Genomic DNA, 14,155 nt, shown 5'->3' on the forward strand with positions numbered 1-14,155 from the left:
AAACAGAAATAGAACTGTTTGGCCATAATAACCATCGTTATGTTTGGAGGAAAAGGGGGAGGCTTGCAAGCCCGAAGGTTACCATCCCAACCGTGAAGCACGGGGGTGGCAGCATCAGGTTGTGGGGGTGCTTTGCTGCAGGAGGGACTGGTGCACTTCACAAAATAGATGGCATCATGAGGTAGGAATATTATGTGGATATATTGAAGCAACATCTCAAGACATCAGTCAGGAAGTTAAAGCTTGGTCGCAAATGGGTCTTCCAAATGGACAATGACCCCAAGCATACTTCCAAAGTTGTGACAAAATGGCTTAAGGACAACAAAGTCAAGGTATTGGAGTGGCCATCACAAAGCCCTGACCTCAAACCTATAGAAAATTTGTGGGCAGAACTGAAAAAGCGTGTGCGAGCAAGGAGGCCTACTAACCTGACTCAGTTACACCAGCTCTGACAGGAGGAATGGTCCAAAATTCACCCAACTCATTGTGGGAAGCTTGTGGAAGGCTACCCGAAATGTTTGACCCAAGTTAAACAATTTAAAGGCAATGCTACCAAATACTACTTGAGTGTATGTAAACTTCTGACCCACTGGGAATGTGATGAAAGAAATAAAAGCTGAAATAAATCATTCTCTCCGCTATTATTCTGACATTTCACATTCTTAAAATCAATTGGTGATCCTAACTGACCTAAGACAGGGATTTTTTACTAAGATTAAATTTCAGGAATTGTGAAACTGAGTTTAAATGTATTTGGCTAAGGTGTATGTAAACTTATGACTTCAAATGTATGTAATTGTGATATTTCATTTTTTTTTTTTTTTATAAATTAGCAAAACAAAAATTAAAACTGTTTTTGCTTTGTCATTATGGGGTACTCTGTGTAGATTGATGAGGAAAAAACTCAAATTTAATCCATTTTAGAATAAGGCTGTAAATAAACAAAATGTGTCAAGTCAAGGTGTCTGAATTCTTTCCGAAGGCACTGTATCTCCTAAACTCGTTTCCTCATGTCTCTCTTGTTCCTCTGCAGCAGACATATACAGTAGTGAGCAATATGTTTGGAACATCAAATCACAATAAAATTGCAGTATCGAATTTCAATACGTGATATGTATAGAATCGCAATGTATATCTTATCGGCACCTAAGGAATGTGATAATATCGTATCGTGAGGTCCCTGGTAATTCCCAGCCCTATATATTTTACCATACTATCTCTGTCTCTTAGTCTGCCTGTTGGGTAGATTTGGCCTGGGTTGCCATCTACGCTGTCGGTGCGATAACGGTGGGCGCTGCCACCCGTTGACGGGCCGCTGTGCCTGTCCTGAAGGATGGACTGGACCCAGCTGCAGTAGAGGTAAGGCTGACAGTGTGTGAGCCACAATCAATACTGTAGTACTTTATGATCCCCCCCCCTTACAACTCAGACCTGGGTTCAAATCAAATATTATTTCAATCTGATTGATTTAATTGAGTTTCCCTGGCACAAGGGAACCAATAGAAGAGTCGAAAAATTGTAAACCGTGCACATCTGGCTAAAGCAAACGTATTTGAAAGACTTCATATAGTAGTGAATCCAGGTCTGCTACCACTACGGCTTGCAATTATAGTGATAATAACCCATAAGAGTCTAAACCCTGTCTAATCCGGGGGAGGGCGTTCTACTAAGCTACAGTGCCTTTGGAAAGTATTCAGGCCCCTTGACTTTTTCCACATTTTGTTACGTTTCAGCCGTATTCTAAAATGGATGAAATGAGGAGGGAAAAGAACTCCGCAATCTACACACAATACCCCATAATGAAGCGAAAACAGTTTTAGAAATGTTTACAAATTTATATAAAAGAAAAAACAGAAATACCTTATTTACATCAGTATTCATACCCTTTTCTATTAGACTCAAAATTGAGCTCATGTGCATCCTGTTTCCATTGATCATCTTTGAGATGTTTCTACAACTTGAAGTCCATCTGTGGTAAATGCAATTGATTGGATATGATTTGGAAAGGCACACACCTGTTTATATAAAGTCCCACAGTTGACAGTGCATGTCAGAGGAAAAACCAAGCCATGAGGTCGAAGGAATTGTCCATAGAGCTCCAAGACAAGATTGTGTCGAGGCACAGATCTGGGGAAGGGTACCAAAAAATGTCTGCAGCATTGAAGGTCCCCAAGAACACAGTGCCCTCTCACATTCTTAAATGGAAGAAGTTTGGAACCACCAAGACTCTTCCTAGAGCTGGCCACCTGGCCAAACTGAGCAATCGGGGGAGAAGGGCCTTGGTCAGGGAGGTGACAAAGAACCCGATGGTCACTCTGACAGAGCTAGAGTTCCTCTGTGGAGATGGGAGAACTTTCCAGAAGGACAACCATCTCTGCAGCTCTCCAACAATCAGATATTTACGGTCGAGGGGCCAGACGGAAGCCACTCCTCAGTAAAGGGCACATAACAGCCCTTTTTGAGTTTGCCAAAAGGCACCTGAAGACTCTCAGACCATGAGAAACAAGATTATCTTGTCTGATGAAACCAAGATTGAACTCTTTGGCTGGAATGCCAAGCGTCACTTCTGGAGGAAACCTGGCACCATCCCTACGGTGACTCATGGTGGTGGGAGCATCATGCTTTGGGGAAGTTTTTGAGCAGCAGGGACTTGGAAACTAGTCAGGATCGTGGCAAAGACAAATGGAGCAAAGTACAGAGAGATCCTTGATGAAAACCTGTTCCAGAGCACTCAGGACTGGAGTGAAGGTTCACCTTCCAACAGGACAACGACCCTAAGCACACAGCCAAGACAGCACAGCAGTGGCTTCGGGATAAGTCTCCGAATTTCCCTGAGTTGCCCAGCCAGAGTCCAGACTTGAACCCAATCGAACATCTCTGGAGAGACCTAAAAATAGCTGTGCAGCAACGCTCCTAATCCAACCTGACAGAGCTTGAGAGGATCTGCAAAGAAGAATGGGAGAAACTCCCCAAATACAGGTGTGCCAAGATTGTAGCGTCATACCCTAAAAGATTGGATGCTGTAATCACTGCCAAAGGTGATTCAACAACAATACCGAGTATTTGTCAATATGGGATATTGTGTGTAGATTGATGAGGAAAAAAACAATTTAATACATTTTAGAATGAGGCTGTAACGTAACAAAATGTGGAAAATGTTAAGGGGTGTGAATACTTTCTGAAGGCATTATATGTGGAATTATTTTAAGAAAGTCATACCAAGGATCATTTAGCTATTTGCTTTTGAATTTTAAGACACCTTGAAGTATAATTTATTTTATTATCATTTTTTTATGAAACATTTTATTTGGGCTTAGTGCTATTAGCCAATGCAAATGCATTGAATAACAGATTCACTACATTGAGCAACAGATAGTCCCCCCCAAAAATCTAAAGGAAGTTTGTTCTGAAGTGTCTGTCCTATACATGTATCTGAGAGAAATAAGAAAGACCAGGAAACAGCAGTTATTTTTTTTTTTTACATGTATTTAACCCCTTATTTTTGGCACTAACAAGTGTCCATATGTACACCGAACAAAAATATAAATGCAACATATAAAGTGTTGGTCCCATGTTACATTAGCTGAAATAAAAAATCCTAGAAATGTTCATGCACAAAAAAATTATTTATCTCAAATGTTTGTGTGTTTACATCCCTGTTAGTGAGCATTTCTCCTTTGCCAAGATAATCCGTCCACCTGACAAGTGTGGCATATCAAGAAGTTGATTAAACCGCATGATCATTAGACAGGTGCACCTTGTGTTGGTGACAATATAAGGCCACTTTAAAATGTGCAGTTTAGTCACACAACACCATGCCACAGATGTCTCAAGTTTTGAGGGAGCGTGCAATTGGCAAGCTGACTGCAGGAATGTCCACCAGAGTTGTTGCCAGATAATTGAATGTTCATTTATCTACCTTAATAAGCTGCCTCTAACGTTGTTTTAGAGAATTTGGCAGTACGTCCAACCGGCCTCACAACCACAGACCACGTGTAATCACGCCGGCCCAGGACCTCCACATCCGGCTTCTTCACCTAGGGGATCGTCTGAGTGGGAGTGGGGGGTTGCTGATGACTATCGCTGTCTGGAATAAAGCCCTTTTGTGGAGAAATCCTAATTCTGATTGCCTGGGCCTGGTTCCCCAGTGGGTGGGCCTGACTGCCAAGTGGGCGGACCTACCATAGTCATGTGAAATCCATCGATTAGGACCTTATATGAACTGTACACTGTAATTCCATTTTAGAAAATGAACTAGTCCCCAGGGACCTTCAGACGAGTCTTGTGTAGGCGTGTCCAAGAGCCAACCAACCGACATGTACTGTACGTGTTCGTGAGAGTCTCACCTCTCCACGACGAGACACAAAACGGAGAACACTGTAATGTGTGTGAAAGTCCAATCTTTCCATAGAGGGGTCATAATAGTTTTTTAGGCCAAACCGTTCGGACGCTACAATTTGAGTTGTCTCATGGTCTGACAAGCAGCGCTCTCGCTCTGTCACCTTTCACCGCAGATGTGGAAGTGCGACATAGGCGGGTGTCGTGGATTGAGACGCATCCAATGCAAAAAAACATATCTCTAGCTTTAACTGACAGGTTTTTATGGGAATTTTTATTTAGCTAATAAATTTTCTGCGGTGGCGCAGACATCGACCTCAGGGGATAACACTGTACTTCATTAGTTGGTTACTTTTTTGATCATGTTCACTTTGATTTGGAGAGACATTTGAAATACTGAAAGGTCTTGTGTGTGTGAAATGGCACTCTATTCTCCCTTTAAGCCCCCTACCCAGTTGTGGAGGGCATGACTTTTGACCTCTGACCTCTGTCTCCATGGTAGCGTGTGACGCCGGGCGCTGGGGGGTGGACTGTGCCAACGTGTGTGAGTGCCCGGACAACGATGGCAGCTGCGACCTCATCACGGGACAGTGTCGCTGTGAGACGGGCTACACAGGACCACGCTGCCAACAGAGTACAAACATAAAATATCTCCTTTCTAGTGTGAGTGTGTGTGTGTTAAAGGAGGCTGGTGACTTGGAACATTTAGGAGAATGGGACAAAGCGTGTTTCAAAAATCAAGGGACAGCAACCAACCAAGACTAATAGTTGCAATAGCAAGGTTATTTATCATCCAATATGATTGCGTAATACCTGTATTGACGGTATTTAACTTTCCTAGTTAAATAAAGGTTAAATAAAAACCTTTAAAAGTAAAAAACGTGAGAAGCTAGTTAAGCGAGCTAGCTAGCTAGGCTAATGGAGACTGCATGCGCTTTCTTGTCCTACACAGTTACAAACAACAACAACTCCTTTCAGAATATAAAGAAGCAGCCTACCTGTTCTTAATAGCCTCGTTTCACTGCCACAAATAAAATGATACCGTCTAGCGAAATAACAACACAATGTCAAATACAGGTAGCTTAGTCAAATAATTAACATCCAACCAAATTAACCGTTACTCTCTCGCGGGAATTCCACTAACGGTCCGTATGTAGCCAAACGTAGCTGCTGCTCATTCCGTTTTTTCGAAAATTGATAAATGGTAAAAAATAAAGTAAGGCCCACGTCCATAGAGACACATAACAGCTCTACTGGTAGTACTGCTACTACCAACAGTTCTACATCTGCACCTGTCGATGACACAAGTTGTTCTGCTTCCACGAGCACATCCAATGCTAGCATCAGTAATTCTACATTTGTTGTTAGCCCAGTTAGCATGGACACAGACAGTTGTGAATCTGATGCAGCCGAAGAGCTACTGCCTCCTTACCTGGGAAAGCACCGAACAACAGACATGGACATTGGACCATCGAAGAGGCGCAAATATGATGAGAACTACATTAATTTGGGGTTCACTTACACTACCATTCAAAAGTTTGGGGTCACTTAGAAATGTCCTTGTTTTTGAAAGAAAAGCTAATTTTTTGTACATTAAAATAACATCAAATTGATCAGAAATACAGTGTAGACATTGTTAATGTTGTAAATGACTATTGTAGCTGGAAACGGCAGATTTTTAAAATTGAATATCTGCATAGGTGTACAGAGGCCCATTATCAGCAACCATCACTCCTGCGTTCCAATGGCACATTGTGTTAGCTAATCCAGGTTTATCATTTTAAAAGGCTAATTGATCATTACAAAACCCTTTTGCAATTATGTTAGCACAGCTCTGAAAACTGTTGTCCTGATTAAAGAAGCAATAAAACTGGCATTCTTTAGACTAGTTGAGTATCTGGAACATCAACATTTGTGGGTTTGATTACAGGCTCAAAATGGCCAGAAACAAAGAACTTTCTTCTGAAACTCGTCAGTCTGTTCTTGTTCTGAGAAATGAAGGCTATTCCGTGTGAGAAATTTCCAAGAAACTGAAAATCTTGTACAACGCTGTGTACAACTCCCTTCACAGAACAGCGCAAACTGTCTCTAACCAGAACAGAAAGAGGAGTGGGAGGCCTCGGTGCACCATTGAGCAGGAGGACAAGTACATTAGAGTGACAGCTTCATTAAGTAGTAACCGCAAAACACCAGTCTCAACGTCAACAGTGAAGAGGCGACTCCGGGATGCTGGCCTTCGAGGCAGAGTTGCAAAGAAAAAGCCATATCTCAGACTGGCCAATAAAAAAAAAAGATTAAGATGGGGAAAAGAACACAGACACTGGACAGAGGAACTCTGCCTAGAATGACAGGGAGACATAGTGGAGTGGTAACGTGCGTGCAAGCAGTTGCTTCCGACGCCACTTGGGTACACTGCAGCGCAGCATCCACTGAGAGGCTCTTGCTGCCAAGGGAATGCCTGACAGCTTGAAATACGTTTTGGACTCTACAGTAAAAATGGTTAACTTTGTTATAGCAAGGCCCCTGAACTCTCGTGTATTTTCTGCACTATGCAATGAAATGGGCAGCGACCATGTAATGCTTTTACAACATACCGAAGTGTGCTGGTTATCAAGGGGCAAAGTATTGACACTTTTTTAAATTGAGAGACAAGCTTAAAGTTTTCTTTACTGACCATGATTTTCACTTGTCTGACCGCTTGCATGATGGCGAGTTTCTCACATGACTGGCCTATCTGGGTGATGTTTTTTCTCGCCTGAATGATCTGAATCTAAGATTACAGGGACTCTCCGCAACTAGATTCAATGTGCGGAACAAAATTGAGGCTATGATTAAGAAGTTGGAGCTCTTCTCTGTCTGCATTAACAAGGGCAACACACAAGTCTTTTCATCATTGTATGATTGTTTGTGTGCAGTTTCGCAGGTACTTTCCCGAAGCGGATGACACAAACAACTGGATTCCTTATCCCTTTCATGCCCTGCCTCCAGTCCATTTACTGATATCTGAACAAGAGATCCTCATCGAAATTGCAACAAGCGGTTCTATGAAAATTTTATTTAATCAGAAGCCACTGCCAGATTTCTGGATTGGGCTGCACTCAGAGTATCCTGCCTTGGCAAATCGCGCTGTTAAGACACTGATGACCTTTGCAACCACGTACCTATGTGAGAGTGGATTCTCGGCCCTCACTAGCATGAAAACTAAACACAGGCACAGACTGTGTGTGGAAAATGATTTAAGACTGACTCTCTCCAACACAACCAAACATTGCAGAGTTATGCGCATCCTTTCAAGCACACCCTTCTCATTAACCAGGGGTGAGTTATTCACAATTTTTGATGAACAAATAAAGTTTTATATGTAAGATGGCTAAATAAAGAGCAAAATTATTGATTATTATTATATTATTATTTGTGCCCTTGTCCTATAAGAGCTCTTTGTCACTTCCCACGAGCCGGGTGTGACAACTCACACTCATTCTTATGTTTAATAAATGTATCGTATAGTGTGTGTGTGGCAGCCTTACAATGATGTCAAAAAACAACATTTGAGAGTGCGCTGACCCTGGTGCTGGAGGGGGTACGCAGCTGGAGGTTGAATGTTTGAAGGGGTACGGGACTATAACAAGTTTGGGAACCACTGGTGTAGGCCTATGCAACTGTTGGCCTAGTTAAAAATTCATTCATTCACAGTCTTTGGCATCACTGTTGTGTTGATTGATTAATCCTAGGCAGCCGAGCCAGGCCGAGTTGGAATATAAGCCAAATTTGATCACATTCACATTTTCTACTCACACAAACAAATGGACTTTAAATACATTGTTATGAATTCATTTACCAGATGGACAGGACGTATAGGCTGTATGCAGCTGCTGTTAGTAGCCTACAGTTGATTAGACTGAGAAATTGTCTTGTTTTCATCTCATATAGCATGTCAGTATCACTAATGTTTAGGTGCAGCCTAGGCTGCTATAGCATTTATGTTAAGAGTATTTTCTTGTGTCTGTCGGGAGTCATTCCGTTTGCTAAATAAATATCGGAGCAAAGTGGAAAGCGCCCTCTTCGTCAACCTCCACTGGGCACAGATGTCAATACATTGTCTATTCCATGTTGGTTCAATGTAATTTTCTTGAAATTACGTGGACACAATGTTGATTCAACCAATGTGTGCCCAGTAGGCTTTTTTAAATCTAACTTTTAATGGATTGTGCGATGGAAGCTATGAAATCATTTTGAATTTATTTCTGCATCCCAGAGGAGACATTAGAAACGTCCATATTCTCAGCATGTAAAGCATCGTAACGTGCAATTACCTCTGCAAGCTCCTTGTAGTTGGCCTTGTTTCCCTCTCATTGTGCCAACTCTTACATAGCCAAAAATGCAGCTTTGTCGATAAGCTGCTTGAGAACATCCCTGTTTCACCTTCTCGTAGTTTGAATATGCAGACCTTCATCCATGACATGATCGATGTGGCTTTTTCCCAGAAGTTTGAATCTGATGTGGGCAATGAAAGGGGTTTTTCAACAAAAAATCCACTACGTTGTAGTTGGCGTTCGTCATTCTGGCAGAGAAAACTGCACTCTGCTAGCTAGCTACTTGCTACTGAAGTTGGCAAGGCAAATTTAAATCAATTACACTAATGCGACACAAATATAAAGTTCTAAAACCAAGAAAACAATATATCATCTACCTCCTCCGTCACCTGTAGTGTGAACAAACTAATTTGAATTGAATAATATCCTAAAAACGATCTCAATCTCAATCTATCCAACAATGTCACCAACTCACAAAAATCACATATGCGTAGTGCTAGGTTCATTCTCTGATCCTTTGATTGGATGGACAACATGTTAGTTCATACTGCAAAAGCTTTGATTGGTTGGAGGACGTCCTCTGGAAGTAGGGTCATAGAGGAAGGCTGTGCTTCTCTGGTCTCTCTGGTCTCTTAAACCGCTCACACCTGAGAGAGCTGGACTTGAGTATAGAAAGGAGTGAAGCTTTACCATGTACTGTAGGTCTATGGAAGGGGGTGAGGAGCACGATCCTCCTAGGTTTTGTATTGAAGTCAATGTAGCCATAGAAGGCTAGAAAATAGCTGTGCTGCGGCTACACTATGGTGCTACCCTTGAGGGTACTGTTGAGACTACTGTAAACATTCATTGCAAAAGTGTGTTTTAATCAGGTATTTGGTGACATATTTAGTATAGTTTTATCTAAAGGGATAATTTTTCTAAAATTCCTCCCCTTTCTTCCTCTGAGGAGCCTCCACTGACTTGTGTGAGTTGTGTGTATCAATGTGTGTGACTGTACATAGACTAGCTGGGTTGGGGCCTTCTCTGCCTGACACTGTTTAATAACAAAGTCACTAGCAGGGAAAAGTGTTTTAGTTTCTCTCTAAGCTCTTTCTCTCTGTCTCTACCCTGGCGCTGAAACAGAGTGCCCAGAGGGCTCCTTTGGCGCTGGCTGCAGACGCAGGTGCCAGTGTGCCAATGAGGCGGCCTGTGAGCATATGGGTGGAGCCTGCACCTGCCTGCCTGGTTGGACAGGCACCTACTGTGAAAAACGTAAGTGTGTGTTGGATAACCAATTAGAGTATGGTTGTGTATGTATGTGAAGAATGCACACATGATATGTTTGGAATGTGACTGTCTTTGTGTGTGTGTGTGTGTGCGCGCGCGCGCGCGTACATACGTTTCGATGTGCCGTTTGTGTTTGTGCAGCGTGCCCTGAAGGATTCCATGGGCTGGAGTGTCAGCTGCAGTGTCAGTGTTCTAATGGGGGGAGATGTGATCACCTGACAGGGGCCTGCCACTGTCCAGACGGCTGGGTCGGATCACAATGCAACACCAGTGAGTCCTATTGGCCTATTCACCCATCCATCCATCCATAGAATTTCTGTAGCCGCTCAAAAAAAAGAAAAGAGAAACTGATAAACAGGTGGAAGTAGATTTAATGAAGCGACTACACCCCATTGTGCTATTTCTCTCTGTGTCTGGTGCATTAATACCCATGTTCCCCGTTTGTATGTGGCATTGCATGTTCCCCTGGATCAACATAGTCATTTTTCAGTTCAACTGGTAACGGGGCAGGAGCAGGGCCCATTCCAAAGAAGCGTGTGTATGTTTTTGTGTGTGTGTGTGTGTGTGTGTGTGTGTGTGTGTGTGTGTGTGTGTGTGTGTGTGTGTGTGTGTGTGTGTGTGTGTGTGTGTGTGTGTGTGTGTGTGTGTGTGTGTGTGTGTGTGTGTGTGTGCATACGTATGTGTGTGTTTCCTGCAGTAGTGCCTGTATTGTGTGGAGAGCTGAGCATTTCCAAAACTCTGTCACGACACTCTTTATATCTGTGTACAGTTACGGTACAGTGCCTTCAGAAAGTATTCAGACCCCTTGACTTTTCAATTTTTGTTACGTTACAGCTTTATTCTCAACTTGATGAAATTGTTTTTTTCCTTCCTCAATCTACACACAATACCCCACAATGACATCACAATACCCCATAATGACATCACAATACCCCATAATGACATCACAATACCCCACAATGACAAAGCAAAAACAGGTTTTTAGAAAATGTTGCTAATTTATTAAAAATAAAACAACTGAAATATCACATTTACGGAAGTGTTCAGACACTTTACTCAGTACTTTGTTTAAGCATCTTTGGCAGCGATTACAGCCTTGAGTCTTCTTGGGTATGACGCTACAAGCTGGCACACCTGCATTTGGGGAGTTTCTCCCATTCTTCTCTGCAGATCCTCTCAAGCTCTGTCAGGTTGGATGGGGAGCGTTTCTGCACAGCTTTTTTCAGGTCTCTCCAGAGATGTTCGATTGGCTTAAAGTTCGAACTCTGGCTGGGCCACTCAAGGACATTCAGAGACTTGTCCCGAAGCCACTTCTGCGTTGTCTTGGCTGTGTGCTTAGGGTCGTTGTCCTGTTGGAAGGAGAAACTTCGCCCCAGTTTGAGGTCCTGAGCGCTCTGAAACAGGTTTTCATAAAGGATCTCTCTGTACTTTGCTCCGTTCATCTTTCCCTTGATCCCAACTTGTCTCCTAGTCCCTGCCGCTGAAAAACATCCCACAGCATGATGCTGCCACCACCATGCTTCACCGTAGGGACGGTGCCAGGTTTCCGCCAGACGTGACACTTGGCATTTGGGCCAAAGAGATAAATCTTGGTTTCATTAGACCAGAGAATCTTGTTTCTGATGGTCTGATAGTCTTTAGGTGCTTTTTGGCAAACTCCAAGAGAGCTGTCTTGTGCCTTTTACAGAGGAGTGGCTTCTGTCTGGCCACTCTACCATAAAGGCCTGATTAGTGGAGTGTTGCAGAGATGGTTTTCCTCCTGGAAGGTTCTCCCATCTCCACAGAGGAACTCTAGAGCTCTGTCAGATTGACCATCGGTTTCTTGGTCACCTCCCTGACCAAGCCCCTTCTCCCCTGATTGCTCAGTTTGGCCGGGCGGCCAGCTCTAGGAAGAGTCTTGGTGATTCCAAACTTCTTCCATTTAAGAATGATGGTGTTCTAGGGGACCTAGATCTGTGCCTCGGCACAATCCTGTCTCGGAGCTCTATGGACAATTCCTTTGATCTCATGGCTTGGTTTTTGCTCTGACATGCACTGTCAACTGTTGGACCTTATGTAGACTGTAGCCTTTCTAAGTCATATCCAATCAATTGAATTTACCACAGGTGGACTCCAATCAAGTTGTAGAAACATCTCAAGGATGATCAGTGGAGACAGGATACACCTGAGCTAAATTTCGAGTCTCGTAGCAAAGGATCTGAATACTTATGTAAATAAGGTATTTCTGTTTTTAATTTGTAATACATTTCTAAAAACCTGTTTTCACTTTGTCATTGTAGGGTATTGTGTGTATTGCTGAGGAAATGCTGAGGAACTGTTTTTATTTCATCCATTTTAGATTAAGGCTGTAACGTAACAAAATGTGTATTAAAAGTCAAGGGGTCTGAAAACTTTCCGAAGGCACTGTATCTTATGTCTGTTTTTGTTCCCCCTAACATTCTGCACCCTGCTCCTGTTGTAGCATGCCAGGCGGGGTGGTTTGGAAGTGGGTGTCAACACACCTGTGAGTGCTGTAATAATGCCAGCTGTGACCCTGTGAGCGGGCAGTGCCAGTGTATGCCAGGCTGGACCGGCGCCAGCTGTGAGAAAGGTACTGTCAGTGTGCGTGTGTGAGTGTGAGTGTGCGTGTGAGTGCATGCGCAGCGGTTTTCCCTGTATTCATTTAGCAGCAGTGAACTATTAAATAATGAAACAGGATAAAATATAGCAATGCTAATGATAACCGTCTTCTCGTAGATGGAAAGGCTTTCCCAAATACTTTCTCCATTAAATGTTAACTAGCTACAAAGTAGCGTATGCCTACCTGTCAGAATAATATCATGATTATCTGCATCAATTTAGTGGGCATTAGTTTTGTGAACTCCATCACGTGTGCTACAGAACCGCTGCTAACCAGACAACAGTGCTAGGTGCATGCTCACTTGCGTTAAAGTGTAACTACACTCCAAAATATTTAAAACATTCTTAGATTTTTTCCCACGTCTCAAAAGTGGTCTCCTGATGCCGTTTAAGCATTGTTGTGGACTTAGAACTTCTATACATTTTTACTTTTAGATTCAAACTAGAAGCACAGAGAGCGTCATTTTGAATTCATGAATTTGCATGTTTTATTAATCTACTGTATTTGAAGTCATGTCCCCCAGTCCTTCACCTTTCCTAAATAAGTATATTAACACACGTACAGTGGAGACAAATGATTGGATCCCTTGATAAAGATGAGCAAAAAATTATATATATTTTATACTAATACAATTACTTGGAGAAAAAGACAAGTAATAAATAAAATAAAAACTCCAAAAGATACAGGTCCATATGATTGAATGCCCTGTTTTCAATACTCCAGGTCCCTCACCTTGCAAGGATAACTGAGCCGTCTTCCACGATTCCATGCACTCTACACGTGAGCACTCGCGACACTCAAAGCACAGTAGTCTATTTAAATTCACAATATACCATTCTGATCTTTTGAAATGCATTTTCTTAGTTTCATAATGTTCCGTAAGACATGCCTAAACAAATTAATAATGGATGATCTTTGTGATGGTGTCCATGTTCCGGAACATATTTTTTAAACCTCCCTCTTTGGGCTGGATGTGTGAATGTGTAGTTCATGCATGCATAATCTATGAGCAGAATTTGAGCAGAATTTTACCTCAATTAGCCATGAAATCCCTAGTTTGAAGCAACTGTTTTTCTGGAACCTATTCTGCGCCATTTTACCTACATTTTCCCCCAGGTAGGCCAGCCTAGCAATTCGAGTTCAACCAATGAGTTTCAGCACCTCACCATATGAGTGACAGCTACAGTAACAAGATGCACATGATCCACCCACAGTAGAGAGAGAGAGAGAAATTATGTGGTGCACAGTGCACATATCTCGCAGAGTACACAATTTTCAGGGACCACTTTTGGCTCGTGAGCACTACTTTCTGAACTACTGGCTAAATAGTATACAAAAGTATACTAATAAAATGCTATTGTGTTGAAATACATTTCCTTTCATATTCTAATGTTACCTTCATAACCAACTAAAGCATTATTATTGTGATTAAATGTATTTATTAAACTGCTAGAATGTTAACATCAAAAATATGTTTCATTTGCTTAGAACCGGGGTATCGAGGCCCGGCATTTTAAGTGTTAAAAAAAGTGTGATTTGAGAGCAAAAACCTGAAAAAAATGGGGAAGATCTGTAACCTGAACAACCCACCTCACCTTTCCCTTTCGCGACCCTTTCT

General features: G+C 42.3%; 1 protein-coding gene across 1 annotated transcript in view; it reads left to right on the forward strand.

The window, feature by feature from the left end:
• LOC139542092 (multiple epidermal growth factor-like domains protein 6) overlaps nucleotides 1-14,155 on the forward strand; it is a 78,591-nt gene that overhangs the window by 51,947 nt on the left and 12,489 nt on the right. The window contains exons 17-21 of the mRNA XM_071347124.1: nucleotides 1,231-1,359; nucleotides 4,841-4,972; nucleotides 9,774-9,902; nucleotides 10,059-10,187; nucleotides 12,379-12,507. Coding sequence (XP_071203225.1) covers nucleotides 1,231-1,359; nucleotides 4,841-4,972; nucleotides 9,774-9,902; nucleotides 10,059-10,187; nucleotides 12,379-12,507 — 648 coding nt within the window. The remainder of the gene's footprint in view (nucleotides 1-1,230; nucleotides 1,360-4,840; nucleotides 4,973-9,773; nucleotides 9,903-10,058; nucleotides 10,188-12,378; nucleotides 12,508-14,155) is intronic.

This window comes from Salvelinus alpinus, chromosome 17 (genome assembly GCF_045679555.1).
Source record: "Salvelinus alpinus chromosome 17, SLU_Salpinus.1, whole genome shotgun sequence".
Classification (NCBI taxonomy): Eukaryota; Metazoa; Chordata; class Actinopteri; order Salmoniformes; family Salmonidae; genus Salvelinus; species Salvelinus alpinus.